General features: G+C 57.2%; 2 protein-coding genes across 4 annotated transcripts in view; one reads left to right on the forward strand and one right to left on the reverse strand.

The window, feature by feature from the left end:
• The first annotated feature begins 5 nt into the window (after positions 1-5).
• Positions 6-10,745, forward strand: LOC129196802 (indoleamine 2,3-dioxygenase 2-like). The gene is made up of 12 exons (XM_054804753.1): positions 6-82; positions 2,142-2,267; positions 2,370-2,481; positions 3,978-4,073; positions 4,668-4,787; positions 4,981-5,099; positions 5,540-5,554; positions 6,010-6,109; positions 6,369-6,486; positions 6,952-7,003; positions 8,894-9,042; positions 9,749-10,745. The coding sequence occupies exons 2-12, from the start codon at positions 2,146-2,148 to the stop codon at positions 10,117-10,119; spliced, it is 1,374 nt and encodes a 457-aa protein (XP_054660728.1). The 5' UTR covers positions 6-82; positions 2,142-2,145; the 3' UTR covers positions 10,120-10,745.
• Positions 481-20,534, reverse strand: part of ZMAT4 (zinc finger matrin-type 4) — a 180,433-nt gene continuing 160,379 nt past the window's right edge. For all 3 annotated transcript variants that reach the window (XM_054804757.1, XM_054804758.1, XM_054804761.1), the window contains 2 exons: positions 2,313-2,492; positions 481-1,906 (listed from right to left, as the gene is read on the reverse strand). The gene's annotated coding sequence lies outside the window, so the exon portion shown is untranslated. The remainder of the gene's footprint in view (positions 1,907-2,312; positions 2,493-20,534) is intronic.

Here is a 20,534-nt window from a genome sequence, read left to right on the forward strand (position 1 = left end):
AAGAAACTCACCATTTCATTGAAGTGGTACTTGCAGTAGCCACGGTATTTGACATTGTCGACTTCTGGGACTTCCTCTTCACGTAAGAAGCCAGCCATCTGGGTGCCTGCCAGCCCTGACCCCCGTTGAGAGCCTGTGCCACCCTCTGTGCTGCCAACCCTTGTATCACTCGCCATGGATTTTATTGGGGGGGACCTGCCCCTCGCCTCCACTGACCGTGCCCTCCAGGACCCGAATGGGACATTGCCCACCCCCACGCCCACCCTGCCCCGGTGCGGCACAGCACGGCCGCCTTGGCCCACGGGCCGGGACACAGCTAGCCTCCCCCTGCCCCGGCGAGGCCCCTGCATTCCCTGCACGCCCTCAGACCTGCACCCCACAGAGTCGCCCACCTCGCTGCCCGTGCTCCCCCCCACGCACCCACAGCCTCTCCGCCGCCCCGGCACAGGCAGCTTTCTGCGCAGGCGGTGCTCACGGCACTGCTTTTCCCCCAGGAAACCGCTGTTTTGGCAAGGCCCCGCTCAGAGCATCCTGCCAAGCCCCCCTCGGCCGGGGGGGTACCCACCGGGCTGCCCCAGTGACCCTGAGCTGTGCGGACCCTGCCCTGCCAGGCGCCAGGCTGGGGCGGCTCTCGGTGGCGCCGGAGGGGGGGCTCAGGCCATCGCTGCCGACGCACAGGAAGAGCGTGGGGCGGATGCACGGTCCCCACCGTGGCCGCAGGCTCCTTCCCGCGGGCGTGGGGCCGGCGGGAGGGTGGGCTGGGGCGGCGGTGGAGGAAGCCTGGCTCATCAGAGCAGGCATGGCGCCAGGAGATCCCACCGTGCGGATGGGCAAACCGCGGCACTCACCCTGACGCTTGGGTGGGCTCGGGGTGCCCTGCCCAGCACCGGCATACCCCGCCAAACCAAATCCCTCCAGCCTTTCCGTGAGAAAGACCTGCACAGTTGTGCTCCCACCTCGGGGCCCCTCGGTCCCAGCTGACCCCCGGGGAGCAGGGCAGAGAGCAAACAGCACTGCGTGCCTTCCCGTGCTGCGATGGCAGCAGCACCCACCGCGGGGAGGGGGCCGATCTGCTGCGGGGACAAAGGCAGCACCGCGCTGAAACGCAGGGGAACGGCAGCCTCTGAAGCCAGGTCCCGTTCAGCTGTGGTTTATTCGTCTCCGGCCAGACGGCAGCATGAGCCTTGCCAGCATTAACCACCCACCGGGCAGGGAGTTTTGCTCCTGTGCAGCGCAGTTAGGGCAGAAGCCCACAGACCCTCGTTGCAAGGAGGTCTAATTACCCTCCGTGCATCGCCGTCCACTCTGCCTCCCTGTGGGGAGAGCACGGCTGGTGCTCCGGTGCGGGCACACTTCCAGCACGCCATTCACTACTGCCAATTAAAACCGTCATTACGGTTTTGCACTTTGTTCGGTACTGGGAATTTAATGGCAACGTCAGCTCACGTTCAGTCATTAGGCAGTTTGCTGGAAATGCAATAAACCCTTAAGTGACACGAAAAGTGGATTAGGGAGTTTCATTCCCTGCCATGCAGCGCTCACTTCTGCAGCAGCTGCTTTAGATGTGGCTCCCATTAATTTATTTTGACTGTGCTGGGCATGTTGTTAGCACGTACATCAGCAGCACCTCATGCGGCCACAGGGCTGAGGATACAGGTTGTGCCTTGTGTATTGCTCCCGCGTGGGGACAAAGGTCCCCGGGCCCCTGGCACCCAGGGGGATGTCACACAGTCTGACAGCTCCCAGACCCCCCCCCCGCAGACATCTGCTGGGGCCGTACCTGCTGCCTGGGCTGGCTGTGGAGCCATGCTGCAGTTTGGGGTCCATGCTGCATTCACAGCATGCCCGGGCTCTGCGGCCTCCAGCGAGATGTGGACGCGGACGGTCCCCAGTTCTTGCACGGTTCCTGCAGAACAAGCACAGCTCACAGGACGTGAGTTTGGCGTTGCCAGGATCGTGGGGAAAGCTGGCTGCAGAGACAGCATCCCTGCGCTGCCACCAGCCTAAAGCATCCTGGGCCGCTTCGATGCAGCCTCCCATGGAGCCTGGAGCATCCCTGCGGCTCCGAGGGGAGGTCCTGGGGGGAACCAGCTCACAGCCCCTACCTGCAGCGAGGGAGCTTACCTGAGCCTTCCCCATAGGTGGATGCTCACGGGGATGGAGATCAATGTTTGCTCCGCGACAACGCCTTATCGGCAACCTTTAACCATGTTTGCTCGGACCCTCTGGCCATTGGGCGGCCGAGCCCTGACTCCCCCCAGGACAAGGTACGCTCCCGTGGCTGGGGCGCGCGGTGCTGGCTCAGCACTTACAGGGAGCGGGGCAGCCGGCGAGTCTCTACCGATCCAGAGCACGTCTTGATCCTGCAGCCAGTGCCCGGTGATGGAGGCCGGCGACGGCACAGAGGAGACCCCGCTGCCACTGTTGCTGACCAGGTTCCAGCTCTCCGAGGAGTACGGCTTCCTTCTTCCCAATCCTCTGGTAGGACATGGCTGTGCCACAAGAGAGCAGAAAAATAGAGGGGTTGGTGAGCGGCTTTCTGGTTGGGTTTCAATTTAACGCTAGTTTATAACAGTTTGTAAAAAACAATGAGGAATGCATGAGATACTTCAGCTTAGGCCGTTTCATAGGACAAACCCCTCACTTTTTAAAAATTATTAAACTGGCTGCAGCAAGTGGCACAGGGGAGAGGAGAAGGAGCTTTGCAATTCACACAGCCTTGGCTTTACAGGATTTCAGGGAGCGTGAGGAGAGCAGCCAGACTGCAGATCTCCTGTGCTAAAAGCGATGCCATTTATCACTGGGCTCACTTCACAGTGGGAGCACTCGGGGACAGGCAGACACTTGTTTATCATCTCTTAATTCGCGATCACGAAGGCTGGTATTACAAGAGGGGGGACCAGACACAAACCATTAGCCGCGATGTGCAAGGCTGGATGGATGCTGCGCTGGCGGCGTCCGCTCCCCTCCCTTCCTCACAGGCGTGAGCGCAGCCCTGCCAGAGCCCCAGGAAAACCTCTGCAAACGGCGAAGGACCCCCAGGAACCCCCCCGCCCCGGCCAGGCAATGTCTGGCACAGCCCTCCCTGGGGCTGCCCAGTCCCAGCGACAAGTCCCAGCCCCCCCATGTGCATCCCCAGCTGCCGTCGCTCCCCCGATTCCCTTTTCTCCCCAGACCCTACGGCTCTTCTGCGTGGCAGCCAGAGTGGGGAGGAGCAGGAGAATTTAGATGTCATCTCTCAACTGGCCTCGACTCTGAAGAGTTTACCCAGGGCTGAGCTTATCTCTGAGCGCTCTGTCCCCTCCTGCCCCTGTCCCAGCGGCTCCGTACCCCAGCATGGGGTTACCCTCCCCACCCTGGGATGGATGGGCTCTGTCCGCCTTTGCGTGACTCCCTGAGGGTCATGCTGGTCGCCGGAGCTGGAGTGGTGCGGGGCTGCTTTGGTCATCCCACTGCACCCAACCCAGGGTGTGCAGGGGACGTGCTCCCTTCGGCCCCCCCCCCAAACCCCGACATCCTGGGGCCAGGGCAGCCAGCCCGGCTCTCTCAACCGACCCGTCACCTCTAAGCCCCGTGACTTCTGCCCAGGCTTGGTGCCAGCAGTGCCATGTTTGCTGCGACCTGTCCCCCCTGCTCAGCTGCCACCTGCCTACGCTGGGATGCTCCAGGTCCTGTTTCTCACAACCTCTCGCTGTTTCGCAAAGGATGGCGGTGGCAGCATGTCCCCCTGCCCAGCACAGCCCTGAAGCCTCCTCTTTAGGGGAGGGGGCTGCACTCCCCCAAGCCTGTCCCTGCTTCTTGCAGGACTCCATGGCCAGCTCTGCCGATCCCAGATTTAACCCCTGGACACATCTTCTCCTGCCTCAGTCCTGAGCTGCTCAGGAACTGATGGGGAGACAAGAGATGCAACCTTGCAACACCATGCACTGCCAGTCTCTGTGCATGAACAGCCCTGCCTCTTGTCTCTCTCTACCAAGGCAGAGCTGCCCGCGCCCTACGGTCCCTGGATGGAGATTGCCCACGACCTGCCTCAGCTGATTGCGAGCCATCGGCTTCGCTCACAAGTTCACCAGGTACCTGCGTTATCTCCCCTGGTTTGAGCACTCTCAAACCTTGATCCGCCACAGCAGTGTCTGCTGAACGCATGGAAAAGCAAACCAACAGCAAAGCGGTGTCCTCAGCAAGGACCCGTGCAGCCAGGACTAACAAAAGCAAAGCCTTAATGTTGACACAGAAATAACTCCTACGGCAGATCCTGGGTCATGCCGGCCAGCCAAGGCAGTGAGAGCTGGAGCGCGGTGGCAGGGGGAAACCCTCCAGATGCCGCGACTTGTCCTGACCCCACTCCACGCCAAGGAGCCCCAACACTCCAGGACCCCCCCCCCAGCCCGGCCGGACCCCTCCGGCACGTGGGGTCAGCCGCTTTCAGGTGCATCCCGGTGCAAGGGAGAGGGACACCTTTTTCAGTAAAATCCTGCAGTTTCCTGTCAATGCTTACAAACCAGCAACAGCAAATCAGCAGCAAATCCTGCAGGGGTGGGAGGGAACGGAGGCTTGCAGGGAGACAGCAAAGGCAGGGAGGGCACTAGGGGGGGGGACAGCCCCCCATCGCAGGGGGCCCTGGCATCGCCTGCGGTGCCCCTTTCTCCCAAGAGTCTCCCTGGCAGATGCCGCAGTTGAGCGCCCGGCACCTCCGAGGGCATGAGGAGCTGCACTTGGCGCATCTGGTGCTCAGCTTCATCACGATGGGCTACCTCTGGCAGGAGGGCGAGGAGGGCACCGTCAAGGTAAAAGCAAGGCAGAGCAAGTTCATCTGCTCCTTGGGATCTGGGGGCTGATGCTGCTTCCCTGGGACTCATCCTGAGGAGCAAAGCCCCTTTCCTGAGGCCGCAGCAGGAGCGTGACCCCTTCTGCCTGGCCCGGGCACCTTTCACCACCCTGACAGTGTCTCGGTCTTCTCCTGTGCTTTGTGCCCTTCAGGTCCTGCCCCGAAATCTCGCCGTCCCCTTCTGGGAGGTCTCACAGGCCCTCGGCCTCCCACCCATCCTCAGCCACGCGGACTTTGTGTTGGCCAACTGGAGGAGGAAGAACCCCAATGGGTAAACGGGCAAATGCCGGCAGACCGGGCACGGCTCTTCCTGCGGTTGGGGCAACAGCGATGAGCCCCAGCAGGTCCCATCCAGCACAACGGGAACGAATGGTTCCCAAACCACTGCTGTTCTGCCAAAAAAACCATTGGAAAACCATTACTTGGGGCCTGTCTCTCAGAGAAGGTCTGGGGAAGGGTCATGCCAGGCAGAGGGGACCGGCCCTCTCTGGGGCTGCCGGCACTGCAGCCGTGGGCACAGACGCGGGTGTCCAGTGGGGACCAGGTGCCTCTGGGAGCATCATCCCCCCCCCCCGACCTGGGAACGGCACTTCCCGTGGGCCAGGGAGCTCGTTTGTCTCCCATGGAGCGCAGTCTGTTGCTGAACTATTTATAACATCTCTCTTTCTCCTTTTCTTGTGCATGTGTTGGCAATAACGAAAATCCCTTCAGGCCTCTGGAAATTGAGTAAGTATTTAAGATGCTTATTTATTTTCTAACGGTATTAGTTTTGTTTGAATTGGCTTAGCACTCCAACACTGCGGGGCTCTGCTTAGCTGAACCTATCTCTTGATATACGAGCATAACAAAACCAGCTCAGTCTTTGGCACGCAATCGCCACTGCAACAACAGCAAAGTGCCGTGACCATGGCTGAACCGTGGGCTGCTCTAGTCCACACCGAGCCTGGCCGTCACGGGCCAGACTTTTAGCTCAGCAAGTGCATGGGGAGGGGGGCGGATGCCTCTAAACCAGAGCAGCCCCCATCCTCTTTTGCTCTGTGCCAGCTCATCTCTTCCCCGGGGTGCAGGCTCTGCAGCCGGGAGGGTTTTGCTCCGAGGGCTCGACGCGTCCTGAGGTGTGTGGGGAAACCCTGAGCAAGCCCCCTCCTAACCCCCACGCGCTCGGCTGGTCGCCCCCGCAGGAACCTGGACACCATCATCTCGCTGCCCGGGGGAGACAGCCTGCGAGGCTTCATCCTCGTCACCCTCCTGGTTGAGAAGGCAGCTGTGCCTGGGATTAAGGTAGGGTACCGCTGTGTGAGCCAGCGGGATGCGTGTGCCTTCCCTCCTGCTGTGTCCCATAGTTTGCTCGCCTGGAAAGCGGCCGCAGGCACGCACCACGAGGTGCACCCGTCCCTTGCACACTTGCTCGTGGGCTGGGGGAAAGGGCAGAGCTGGCACGGGTGGCAGTGGGCATCCAGAGCTGCTGTACACAGATGTTCCAGACCCTTTGACACTTCATGCTTCCTCTCCTGTCCTCTCCTGTCCTCTCCCCTCGCAGGCAATCGTTCAGGCCATTCGCGCCATCCTGCAGCTCGATGAGGAGACCCTGCACAAAGCCCTGCAGGAGCTGGCAGAGGCCATCGGGGACATGAGCAAGGCTTTGAAAAGGATGCACGGTAACAGCAGCCGTCAGCTGGAGGGCAGCTCGTGTACTCGCGACGCTGTGCGCGCTTTAGCTCATCGGATGCGTTAGCATAAATGCGCTCGCGCTTGGCCCATAGAGCATCTCCGGAGGGATGGAGTGGGAGAAAGTGGGAGAAATCTGGGGGAAGCTCAGTGCTCCCAGGATGATACATGGGGTCTGAGCACCCAAATGGGCCTGGGGTAAAAGCGCAGGGTGTTTTTAGGATGAGCAGCTCCAAGCACCGATGCTGTGCTGCACACCGCGGTGTCCCGGGAGCTCACCGCAGGGAGGGGGCACCAGCACCATGCAGCGTGCCGGCCCCTCCTGCCGAGTCCTTCTCGGAGCACAGATCCGGGTCGCCTCGGCTGCGGCGGGGTGGGGAGCAGTGCCACGCGGGAAACGCGATGCAGGGGGAACTTTTGCCTGCAGTAACAGCTATGATCTAATTTCCCCGCAGACTATGTGGATCCAGCAGTATTTTACACTGTGATCCGGATCTTTCTCTCCGGGTAAGTGCGGCGCCTTTCCCTCCGAAGCCACCGTGTCAGCAGCTCCCAGGACCCGGGCGAGCAGGGGAAGTGCTGGGAAGGGACAGCCCAAACAGGCTGTGGTCCCCCGGGGTGGTGAAGGAACCGGCACTGTGTCCAGCAGCGGTGGCCCCGAGGGTGACACGGTCCTGATGCCCTCAAGGGAGGGAATTCCCACGTGCTTGATCCGCCCGTGCGGGGCTGGAGCTGCTGGGCAAGGACCGTGGCAGAAGGGTTGGGGTCTGCCCCCCCCTCCCCGACTCCTCTCCATCCCGCAGTTCAGCTTAGCCCCCCGCACCGTCTCTGCGCCACAACAGCCGCAGTTGTGCAGAAGTGAATCCCTCCTGCTCTTGGCCCAAACAGTTCAGACAGGAGACGAATTTCTCTTTACTTCGCACACTGTACACACAAAGCTACAAAGCCGAGTGGGGGTCTCTTCCCCCTGCCTGTTAAAAAAGCATCTATAACAAGCCTCTTGCTGTTTCTCCGTTACAATTCCATTAATTCAGAAAACCAGCCCCCCCCCCCTCCAGATACTGAAAGGAGTCAGCTGGGCAAGGCAGAAACACGGCCGTGAGAGCCCAGCGCTGCGGGTTTGCCATCCCTCATCTTCCCTGCAGGGCCGCGAGCATCCCCAACCGCTCTGCTCCCGGACTTCTCAGGGGGTTTCTATTTTTGTTTCTCTTCAGCGTATCTCAGCATTCCTAAGTTAAAAGGCTCCATGCATCCTGATTAGGTTTCTCTCATTTTTTATCCAAGCTGACCTTGTCTTGATGGTCATCAGCCTGGAAAAACATGCCTTTAAAATTCCCTTCTGCTTATAAGAACTTCCCACTAGTAAAGGTTACTATAAATACATCTCTGGGAGAGCTAAAAATATTATGGTATTTGATAATGAATCTATTTTCTCTGCATTTTGTGCAAAATCTGCTCCAGCCATCAAACAGCCTCAGCAGCCAGCACCAAAAGCTTCATGAAATGGTGCATTCTTCAGAAGGTCAAGAGATATTTTTGTGCCAGGCACATTCTCTCTCTGAAATTATAACTCCTCTTTCCATTTATCCATTTTTGCACAACAGGCGCATAAAGTCGGATGACAGGAGCTGTGAGTTAATGGTGTATTGGCGGGGGGGCGGCTGCGATGCTGCCCAGTTCCTGGGCTTGCCGAGGACAAGCAGCTTTATGAGAGGGAGGAAATCACATTACAGGCTTGTTCTCTGCTGAAATAAATAAAGGCAGGCTGTCCCGCGCTGTCTTTAAAGACATCATCTCAAGAGTAACAAGAACAGACAAAAATCCAAAGTACAAACTTCTAGGGCTCAGAAGAGCGTTTGGGCAACTCTGTCTGCCACAGAGGCAACCCAGCTTCTAATGGTCACCAGGATTTCAAGGAATTAATACATTAGGTGCTGCTATTTTACTTTTCCCAGTCAAGGGACCCCTCCCCTCTTGCACACCCAAAGCATCTCTGTGTGTGCAAACCACCACACGGCTCTTGCCGGAGCCAGGACCCAACTGGGAGATGGAGGTGCAGCCACAGCGCAGGGCAGCTTGTCCCAGGACCGCGCCGTGGGGTGCTCACCAGTGCACGGCAATCCCACAGAACGATCCCTAGCTCAAGGCAAAGGATAATTAAGGATTTCTCCCTACACCCACGACCTTGTCGTACACCATGAGACAGTGTTTGATTTCTCAGTTTATCTCGCATTTGAGGACAGCGGACAAGGCTGAGCGAGGAGAAGGAGATCCATGGGCCGGGTCAGGAAGGTTTTGCTCAATCCTGCCAGCCCAGGGTCCCTTCTCGCAGCCCCCCGCCTCGTTATCAGCCCCCCACAGCCGCTCCCTGCCTGACTGCCGTATCTTCCCGCTCAGCTGGAAAGATAACCCCGCCATGCCGGATGGGCTGATATACGAAGGTGTATCTGACGAGCCCATGGCCTACTCGGGAGGGAGCGCGGCACAGAGCACCGTCCTTCACGCTTTTGACGAGCTCCTGGGGATTCGCCACAGCGAGGAGAGCAGTAAGTCACACACTTTTCCTTTTTCCTAAGCAAATAAGGGTCGGGGGAAGTTCCCATGGCTGTGCCCAGCTCTGCAGGTGACAGGACACATGCCCATCTCGCCCTCGCAAAACCCTTGCAGAGCTCAGCTGGGATGAGGGTCAGCCCGGTTCGTTAGAGAGGAAGTCTATAAACGAGGCTCTGGCAGACACTTCCTCAACGCTGTAAATTCCCAGATGGACAGACTTTGCTTTTTGCGTGTCAACTTTTTACTGAGGTTATATATGGGAACAGAGATGAGGGAGCAGAGCATGCCAGCATCCTGCCAGTAATTTAGCTCATCCATTCACATAGCTTCGCATTAGTCTGGCCCACAACAGAATATATTTATCAGAAATTAGCAAAACCACTCTAATAGCAAAAAAAAAAAAACCAAAACCCAAAACAACCCGAAAGTGAGAGCAAGAGCTAAACCCTGCCTTTTAGAGTTAAGACCAACCCTAACAGAGCATTGACCTAATATGGGGTTTTCTTTCTCCATTAATTGGGGGCACTGAGACGGAACAGAGCAAGGCAGGAGGCTGCGCGAGCTGTCGGGTACCACCCAGCGCAGGTCCCTGCAGACCACACCAGCACCGGTGCTCCTGTCCGGCTGCTCTCTGAGAGCTTCAGAGTGCTTTAACCCCTTTGCCCACAACTTATTTCTTCCTTTGCTGGTGTCTTGCAGCCGCCTTCCTGCACAGGATGAGGAACTACATGCCCTCACCCCACAGAGCCTTTGTGGAGGAGATCCATCGTGCCCCCTCCCTGAAGCAGCACGTGCTCTCCTCTGGAGATGCACGGCTCCGCACAGCTTTCAACCAGTGCGTCTCTGCGCTGGCAGACTTCAGGTCCTACCACATCACCATCGTCACCAAGTACATCACCATTGCAGCGGCCAAAGCCAAGGCCGGGCGGGCAGAGCTGGGCGACAGGGTTGACCTCTCCATGGGGAAGCCCCCATCCGCTCTGGAGGCCAAAGGGACCGGCGGGTCCCACATCTTCAGCTTTCTGAAGAGCATCAGGGACACCACCAGGGAAGGGATGATAAGTGCCTGACTTGCCCTGGGGGTTTGCAAGGCCCCGCTCAAAGCGGGTGCAGGAGGCAAAACGGCTTGGGTGCAGCTGCAGCGCACGAGCCAAAACCTGACTGCCACGACCTTCACCAAAAACCTCCTCTCTGCAGCGCCCTTCCCGCTCGGACATGTCTGGGACACGGGGAGCGCGCTCTGGGTTGTCAAAGGAGGAGAGCGCTGCTGTCGGTAACCCCTGAAAGGCACACAGTGGGGCACAGCATCCTTCCACAGCACCAGGATGGGCCCAGCATCCTTCCACAGCACCGGGAAGAGCCGTGTCCGTCCAAGCCCCGCTTGCTGCGCCCCACCGGGCTCGGTCCCCGCTCCCCGGGGGTCGGGGCTGCGGGGGGCACGGCCGGGGTGACTCGGACTAATAAAGCAGGGATTGCCCCCCTCCGCCCCCCAGCCGCGTTGCCGGGCCCTGTGTCCGTCGCGAAGCCGCGTCCCCGGCCCGCCCGTCGCGACATCCCAGCGCTTCTCCATCGCGAGGTGGCGGCAGAAACCCGCTTTTGGCTCCGCCGCAGACCGGCCCCCCCCGCAGCAGAGGAGACGGGGGGGGGGGGGGGGACGGACACTGGGGGCGGGGCGGGTAAAGCAAAGCAGTCGGGGTTTGGGAGGGCTGCGGTGAGAGCCGGGGGTTGTGGGGTGCTTCCCACTGCCACCCACAGCCTTTGGCACCCAGACACGGCTCCTCGCCTCCCCCCCCCCCCCCAACCCATCCCTGTCCTTTTTACACCCGGACACGACCCGTTTCTTGTGTCCCCGGGGCTGTCGGGGCCCTGCGGGTCCCAAAACAACAAAGCGGTCTCAAGGCAGCAACTCTAATCAGCCTGATTAGACACCCGGGCTGGTGACAGCAATTAGTCTGGGCTAAAAGTCGGACTCTTGGTTGCTCAGCATTTCACTATTACTTGTTCCCGTACAAGACAGACGGTTTTGTCTACTGAAATGCCCGCTCCTGGTTTGAGTAACAGGCTCAATCTTACATTGCTGCATCTGCGGAAGGACCACAATTACTCACAGGGGAAGTCTGCTGACAAACACCAACTCTCCAGTCATGGGAATGACGCCGAAATCACCCAGACGCAGCTGAGAGGGGAAAGTGGCTGAGAGAAGGGAGCCGAGCGTGTGGGGAACGCACAGGGTGCCGAGGAGGCTGCTCTTGACTGGGAGATGCTGCGTTAGGGCATAAGGTTTAACTCTCCATCGCCAACTTCATTGCAGCTCCTGATTTATTAAGGGTTGAGGATGTCACGGGAGCAAAGCGGCAACATCTACGCACATACAGGCTTCACTTTTTCTTAACTCTAAATAAGCAACATCGTGTTGTGGCAGGGGACCCGGGGACATAAGGTTTCCTCGAGCGGCCAGCAAGGGAAAAACACCTCGGACAAACCCATAGTCCTCACCAGGTATCTGCAGCGGACCAACACCCAGCCTGATGCGGGGTTCAGCCCAAGACCTCGTATACAGGCTCCTACGATACAGACACCGCAGCAGATGAAGCAAGACCCGCAAACAGCCCTGTAGCTCAGCACAGCTGCCAGGGCTCCCCACGGCTCCCCGTGCATCGCTCCCCAGCCCGAGGCTGCAGGACTGGGCTCGCCTCGCCCCACCGTGCTGGGGAGGGCTGGGCAGGTCTTTGCGCCAAGAGCAGTGCTAAAGGTTTTTTTTTTCATAATGCCAGGTGCCCGAGATGCCCTTTTCTAGCGAGAGAGCGCCTCCAAATTCCTCGGAATCGGCATCTTTAGGGAAATGAGGCCATATGCCTCTGTGTTTTGCCTGCCCAGGTTTTGCTGGCACAGCCACCAGAGACAGGTTTCACACCCAATCAGTGTCTCGGTGCAAAAATAGCTCTGGCAGTGCCACTTCTCCTGCACTATCAGAAGAAAGTCAAGGTCCTTTGAAATGAGGCTTCATTCCCATAAGGGCAACAAAAAGCTCAGCACGCGGCAGCTTGAATTATTAAAGGTCCTAGCTAAATTTTATTTTGTGCCCTCTTTTGAACGGCAGTCTTAAAACTGGGACTTAGGAGAAGATAGCTTCAGTAAACAACCTATGGGAACATGTCAGCACCCTTAAATCTTTGCCTGGCAGCCCTCATTCCACTCGATCTTCATTTCTGAATAGCTGCTGCATATTTTATGTAGGAAATATTTCATTCTGATGATTGTCTTGGTCTATTACATTTCAGACCTTTTCAGGAAAACAGCAAACTTACTTAGAGGGGAAAACAAAAAAAAAACCACCAACCCAAAAATAAAAAAAATAAAAAAATCACTCCAGCTAAATGAAAAACACCATCAAGACTCGCAGGGAGCAGGCTGGCACTGCAGGGCAGACGCATGGGCTCCACGCGTGCTGTGAAGCGCCCAAACCCACGCCAGTCAGCTGTGATGCCGGTGCCAGGAAGGGGCAAAGGGCCCCTGGGGCAGGGGGGGAATTTTGCTCCTGCTGCAAACCCTTATGCCACCTTGGAAGAGACAAGGGGAGCTGGGAAACCAGAGGAGAGACACTGGAGGGCTCTGAAGAGCCCGGGGGGGCCCTGCACCAGTGGGCATGCTCGCCTTCAGCACACTAGTTTTGGGGGATGAGGAAGGTGCCTGGATGGCTGCACAGAAACGGAGTCCGACCCTGGCATTCCCACGTCGGCAAACTACATAGCAAGGGCTCACTACACTTGAGTTCACTTTACCAAATGCTTTGCGAGAGACGCATCCAGCAACAGCACACGCATTAATCAGACTCAGCTCCTTTAAAGTCGGATCCAGGGAGGATTCTGCCGCACTTGCAGCACCCAGACAGTGATGCACAGACCCTTCCCGTCTTTTCTCTTGGCAGGCTGGGACAGCTGCTTCACGAGAGCTTTGATTTCTCTCTGTTTCCAAACCGCTGCTGTCTAATATTGATCACAAGAATGCAGACATCTAAGGTCTCAGGTGCATTACGACTGGAAGCACATTGCATTTAAATAATTTACGCCTGTGCCTAAAAATGCCACAATACATTTGAGAATAACACGGTGCTTGGCATTCATTTTGCATGCCGCCATCAGGAACCGCACTGCGATGGACTGCCCGTGGTCACGCAGCAAGACGGGTCTGCGGACCCGAGGTCTCGCTCTGCCCTGACAGATTTGTGTTGGCAGGCACTGGGGGAGCCCAGGATGCGCTGGGGGAGCCCGGGATGTACAGGATGAGCCCAGCCACAGCTCTCCATCACCTTTACAGAGCCACAGGTGTAGCAACAATGTTTGGTCTCTGCTGCTCTGGTCCACTGTGCCCTGTTTCCAGCTCTCCCCAGCCAGCACCCAGCCCTTCTGCTGCTGAAGAGCAAAGGAAATTCGGAAAGGGAGGTGTGCCACAGTCACGGCCCAGACCCCAGCTGGGGCAGCCTGAGTCTGTGGGATACCCGAGACACCCTGCACTGCTGCCTGCAATGGGATGGGCAGGGTTAAGCCCATTTCTGCAGTTCTTTATTAAAGTGAATGGGTTTTTTTTTCAGCAAGAGGAAAACAGAAAAAGAGCAGCCCCCGGGCCCCCCTTCAGAGCTGCTGCTCCCCCCCGACCTCAGCTCCCAGAGGCACGTCACAGTTAGGCTGGGACGGCGGCACTATGTGCCCAGGCTCCACATGAATGAGAACAGGATTTTGCACCACCTCCCTGAACCCAGCGGCATCTGCCGGGTCAGCCAGCAGAGATGCCTGCCAGGGAGCTGATGCAAAACCAAGAGGGATGTCGCAGCCCTCGGCCACAACCAGCACAGCAGCTACAGCCCCAAATTAGCACCACCCACACAGAAAACTATCTTATCACTGCAAACAGCAGCCCTGCCCCTGCAGCGCTGATGCACACATTTCCATTGCGAATCTGCAGCTCGGGAGCCGCCCGGCAGCCCCGGCACGGCACTCCCAGCCCCATTCTGTGCGTGTCCACCTTCTTCTGGACACCTCGTCACCCCCTTTTATTAATCAGAGATTTCCCCCGTGAAGTCTGATGGTCAGACCTGTGTGATGGAAAAGGAAGCCCGGTGTGCACCCAAGGTGGCTGGAGGAGCCCTCGCCTGGGCACACCTTCGATGCCACCAAACCTCATGAAGGCCCCGGGACCTGCCCACAGCACGGTGGCCAGCCCTGCCCGCCGGGCTCCCCTCCGCTCCCTGTGCCGTGCCTGGCCATCCCACCCACGCTGCTTGCTCAGACTTTCCATCCTTCTCCTCGATTGCTTCAGCCTCTGGTTCCTTCCTCGCCCGCATCTCTCCCAGGTCACCTTCCACCACAGCAAATCTGGGCAAAAGTTCCTGAGATGCCTCTTGGCGCTTGCAACCGCTTCCCGGGTGGCCGACCCCGCTCCCCAGGGCGTCTCACAGCCCCCGGGCAGACACAGCCAAGCACTTTGCTGAGACTCCTGCTACCGCTTTTGTCCCTGTGAATATTTGAAATCGAACAAGAATACAAACATTTGGATTGTAGACACTTCCCAACCCCGACCTTATTTATCATACTTGGCTCTGCTTCTGGAACTGGGGCCAGAAGAGGCTCCGAACGATTTAGGTTATTTAACATGCTGTGCATAGATCCATCTCACTCTCCCCTCTAGCCACAGGTTTCCCTTTGCGGTTTGCTGCACACTTATTATGTCCATCAATATTGAAGTAATTAAAATTCCCCATTATTCGGGTCCTGGCTGCCTTATGAGTTCCTCATAAGCTATAAAACCTTTCATGAACAACCGTCCTTAAGTGCCCGGGAGGTCTGCAGCCCCATCTTGGGATCCCCTGGCTGCTGTTACAACCCTGAAGGTCCCATCGCAACCACCAGCTGCTGAAGCCCGAAGCGTGTCTGCCACCTCCGTTGGCTGAATCCAAACACTTCTCTTTTTTGCTGTTTTGTCACTGCAGCGCGTGATCTGCACAGATGTGGCGTCAGCGCTGCAGCGGTGTTGGGGCGAAGTGACAAGGGACGCGTGCCTGGGGCTGTCACACACAGCCACACGCTTGCTCGGCTGCAGCTCCTGGCACCTTCTGACTGCTGGGAAATTGAAAATGTGGGGGGTGTCAGACAAATACTGGTCATGTTTTCCCATGGATGGTCGGTGCTGGGAAATTGCTGCAGTGTAAAGCAAGTCACCAGATGGAAGGATACCCAGAGAGACCTTTGGGAAAGGGCTTTATTTCAAGCCCTGAAGTCCCCGATGTATGGCCAGCATTTATAAAACATTGCACTGTTAATGCTGTTTGGAAATAAAAGGAACCAGACACCGAAACATTAACATTAGAATAAAAAATAGCTTTGCACGGTGTAAACACGGTTTGGAAACAAGCCAAAGACAGGTCTCGACAAAGGTCTTCGAGCTCCTTTTTGGGTTACGAACATCGCAGTAACTGCACGCTGCTGCTGCAGCCCCCATTGCCCGCAGCCCTGCACCGAGCCCTCCGCCAGCAACCCGAGGGTCTCAGTTGGCAGCCAGCACTTTACAGGTCTCTGGGATGCAGCAGCAATCACCTTCTTCATAAAACACACAGCAGAAATATGGTGCATGGCAGGACACAGGACTGGGTTAGCAGCCTCGTTTTTCGGACATCCGTGCCCAGATGCGAGAGGTATATCATGCACCTTCCCCTCCTCCAAAGACTGGGGGAGCATTAAAAATATATCACGACTGCGGCCCAGAAACATCGGCTGTGTTTGGGGACAAGAATCCAGCAGCAATGGCTTTAATTCCTCCTCCTGGGCATCCTTTTGGCTGCAGCGAAGGGGAGGAGGTGGGCTCCCTGGAGGAGGGGGCGGCTGGGGGTCCCTCTGCTCCGGCTGCAGACATTGGCTCCCCCCATCCCGGCGCGTACCCCCCCAGCCGGCTCAGCTCTCCCGGCGTGCATGGATGCCTGCCTGCTGCCGGAGCAGCTCTGAGAGGCGAGGTGATAAAATCCGCAGGCTTTGAGCACAAGCTCCCTGGGGCCAGGGCTGTCTTTTTCTGTATTTACTCAGAGATGAGCACAGCAGGTTCCTAGTTTATGATGGTGTGCTAGAGTCATTTGAATAATAAATGCCATGAATAAAGCGCATTATTATGAAATATGGGGTTTTCCAATAAGTAAATCATGGCCATTATTTGCATGTATAATACCAAGAGGGTGTGTTATTTGGGACAGTTGGTGCTCACCGGCGTGTCTGACACAAAGATTTGCAACAAACTGACATCCCCTTCCTTTAGCTTGCCTCTTACTCCAGCTCCGCCGGGTTCTCATTTTAGGATTCTAGCGGGGGTGACGCTGTCAGGGCAGACCCCATTTCTGCAAACCTTTCCTCGTGCAGAAAGCAGTGCCACGTTTGCCGTGCGGACCCGCTGGGCAGCGACGCAGCGGTGCCTTCCCCAAGGGTCTGACCCGAACCCCGGCCACGGGGCTCACGCTTGGTCTAACGAGGGAAAGCGGGCGAACGGCTGGGAATGATTTCTCTAACGCTTGCAGCGGCTGTTCATGCCAGGAGCCAGGGCTTAATCACCATCTGCGTGGTGGCATGTCACTGGTGCCACGCGGAGGAAGCGCCGCGTCTGCCCCAACGCCTGTTTGCAGAGTTAGTCACTGCAGCCCGCTGTTGCTACACCGGGTAAACAAGGGCAAACAAAGGCGCTGGCGTTCCAGGCAGGCACGGTGAGCCCGCAGGCAATCCGTACCCAGCTTCCCAAGAGCTCTGTTGAACCAATTTCTTAGAAAAAAAGAAAAAAAAAAAAGAAAAAAAGACAAGGCACTGCTATTATTGCAGTAAGAGGCTGTCTCATGCTGGGCTCCGCTGCTAAATATATTCCGTGTTTACTGTACGCAAGAACAGTAGGAAGCCTTCTGAAACGGCACTGGGGTTGCTCCGATTTTTTTCAGCAATCAATCACGCCTGGCTTGAGCCATTTTTGTCCTGACACAAACGGAAAATATTTTCCTGGTTTAATTTCTACTGATCAAAGAAGTTTCCTCAACAGAGAGAAGCCCCATGGCCCTGGGCGGGGGGGAGAAGAAGCCCCCAAGGAAACTATTTCACTGAGGAGACGTGGGGCACAGCTCGCTCGCAGTGGGATGCCCCGGGAGCGAGTCAGGACATGATCCCGGCAAGACCAGGAGCAGTTAGCAAGGCTATTAATCCTTTTTCTTCCCAATTAATTTGCTGAACAAGAGACTTGGTGTTTACCCACGTGCTGGCCAGACACAGCAACCCAGAACATCTCGAGGCCATTGCTGCTGCGTGCAGGCGGCGACGATGCCGGGGCTGGGCGCGTTGGCTCACGGGGACGAGACCCTGGAGCTCCAGGGGTGGGCGAGGGCTGGGGGGGCACACGAGGGCGAGGGTCTCCCCCTGGAGCATCCTTCCTTGGGGCAGCTCCCTTCCGAGGTTTGCGGGTGCCAAGGGGACCAAGTGCCGTCCCCTCTGCTGCACCGGGATCCTCTCTTCCCCAGCCTCTGCCGTGACGAGAGAGGCCTGTGGAGGGTCAGATCTTGCGGGATTTTGTTTACTTTCTCTGTAAGATTTCCCTAAACAGCATTGGGAAACACTCCTTCCATGACCCTCATTGTGGCCGGAACTGACTCAGCTTTCTGCATGGAGAGAGTTCTGGAGACAAGCTCTCCAGCCTCGTTAGCTTGACGTCACGCTCGGCGCTGTTTACTGATAGACAACGTATTTTATTTTCATTTGCACCTCATGTCGGAGCGGTGTGCGCAGAGCTCCCGATACATCCCTGCCGGCCCCGCGGCAATTCGGATTTCTCTCCTGAAGGCAGGCATAAAGACAAATCTGATTTACTTCTCCCAGGCAGATGCCAACATCATCAGAGCACAAACTGCAAACCGGGCTGGTTTCTTGTCTCACATCGGACCTCTGACGGATCAGAGGCGAAGCGGGAGCAGCCACAGCTCGTGCACTCAATTAACAGTTTGCTGATCCGCCGGGTCTCTCTCGGAGCGGCTGCAGATCACTTTTTACCACACCTATATACACCCACCCAGCAGCATCTCTCTCCCCTTTCCTCCCCTCCTACATAGAGCTGAAATAAATTTGCAGTTCTAAAACTGTTCTTTTTTTCTTTGAACTCTTTGCATAAATAACCCAATGCAGAGGGACCGAAATACCCATAAACCAGCGCTGACACTTGACAGGGATTCAAGGGCAGATCTCGAGAACAAAGACAAGGCTCCCTTGTAAACAAGGCGTCAGTCACTTCGATTATAACAATTAGGCAACGTGATTGTTGGGAAACATCTCGAAGGCATCACTGCAAGAGCTAAACAAGTCTGAGAGCAGAGCGTCGGTGGGCTCAGAAAGTCTCGGGGGGGTTTCCAACTTTGCAGCCGTATGGAGCAGGTCCGTGTCCCGCTGCGCTCTCCGTGATTCAGGGATCGGGTGAGTCTCCTCGGCCCCGGCTCTGACCGGTACAGGGCAGGCAACGCCGGCCGGCCGGGCGCCCAAAACTGCCAGCCTCACCTCTGTCCTGGAGATAGGTTTTACAGCCCTACTATTGCTCTTCTGAGTAGGAGCTGACGTGCGCCGCCGTTTGCAATTTGCTGGGGAAAACAACCGCTGGCAGAAGTTCAGTAACCTGCTGTAACCCCAGAAACAGCCGCAACGGTCCTGGGAACAGCCCAAACCCGGCTCCAGCGGCCGCGTGGATGTCAAACCTGTGCAACCCACGCGACACCTGTGCAGTGCAGCTCCCTTGCCCCCCAAGCAGCAGGGGCACGCTCAGTTCCCCGTACACCTTGGCTTCATCATGCAAAAAAAAAAAACCCCAAAAAACCAACCCCCAAAAACCCGTATGCAGCCCCCAGTCCCTGCAGTTCAGCCGGCCGGTGCGGGTGCTGCTGGCAGGCAGGGTAAAGGCAGGGCCCTGCCGAGGATTCGGGCTGCAGCGCTGCCCCAGGGACAGCAGCGGTGGCGGGAGGAGGATTGCAGAAATTGCTTTTCTAGCAGCTACAAAGCGAAAGCTGTCAGGCCACGAGAGAGGGTGACGGGAGGCAAACACCATCTGTTTTCTCAGAGGAACTCTTCTGTTACTGGAGGAATGAACGACAAGGCTGATAACACCACAATTTCGAGCTAATCTCCCACACGATTTACGTGTCGGTTGATTTCCGGATAAATCTCCATAGGCACAGGCTGGGTGTTTCCCTCAGCTCTGATTATCAGTTTTCTTCTCTCCGCATTACTGGGATACACGTCCCCAAGCCTCGACTCACGCTGCTGCTCTTCCCCAAACACAGCCAGGACAGGAACTACCTCTGCCACATGCCTGTTTTGCTTTGCCATGAGATTAAGGAACCGAAAACTAAATGTGCAGGTTTTCTGCTAGCAAAGCCCGTCCCTCTGAACTGGGACCTGACTCAGCTCCCTCTGCACCCAGCGGGTGCTTCTTTCCTCACCAGGGGAAACGCTCTTCAATTTGCTTCTGGGTGGATCGCACACCAGTCCTGCATTTTGCAAATCCAAACTGAAAGCTGCCTCAGAAGCGGTGAGGGGTCAGAGCTGGGAAACAGCCTTATTGCTACCCAGCAAAAGCAGCCGAATAGGCAGCATATGCAGCTGAGCGCGCTGGAGGGAAGGTGCCTTGCCATTTTTAACTCCCTTGCCTGCACCCTAGCACGGTGCCTCTGGGGTTGGGTCCCCATCCACGCTGCACCGCAGCAGTCGCAGCATTGCACAGAGGGCACCCAGGCTTTCCCCTGTGTCACGGCAGCTCGGCAGCTTAACACCCCCCGAGACCCCTACGTTGCCCCGCGACTGCACATTGCCACCGTTCTGCCTCCATCCTGATCGCTTTAGGACGCCGCTCCGCGAGCCCCGCAGGATGCTGTGCCATGCCATTTTGCACATCTGGCTCCCGATCTAGCGCCGACCCCCCCCATACACAGCCCCAGGCTGCAGCCACTGTGGCTCTGGGAGCGATGGGGGACACCGAGGACCCCCAGAAGCCGGAGCAGTACAAAGGCATACATCCTGTCTGCCACCCCTTTTGCAGCAGAGGAAGCGGCTCGGCAGAGATTAGAGCCCTGATGAGGGGGGCACTTGAGTGCCGGGACGTGTGTCTGGTACCGTCGCCCGTGGGCTGGGTTGTGACAATGACCAGAGCCAGCGCCGCGTCCCAGCCCCAAGGCAGGATTTCCCGTGAGCCCGTCCCCTCGGCACCAGACAATGAGCTGTCTGACAACTGGAGACGGCTCTGCCTTCACCCTTCTCTGGCGAGGGGTGCTCGGGGACCTTCAGGAAGATCAAACAGGAAATTCAGCAGAGAAAGAAAAAGGTTGTTCGTGCTTGAAAGTCTAAACTTTCATTGCCATGCTCAGTCTTGCTGACCCCGGGAGGAAGATGCTGAAGTCAGGATATTAAAATACTTTCCCTGGCTCCCGTGGAAATAG

The sequence above is a fragment of the Grus americana genome, chromosome 26, assembly GCF_028858705.1.
Source record: "Grus americana isolate bGruAme1 chromosome 26, bGruAme1.mat, whole genome shotgun sequence".
NCBI lineage: Eukaryota > Metazoa > Chordata > Aves > Gruiformes > Gruidae > Grus > Grus americana.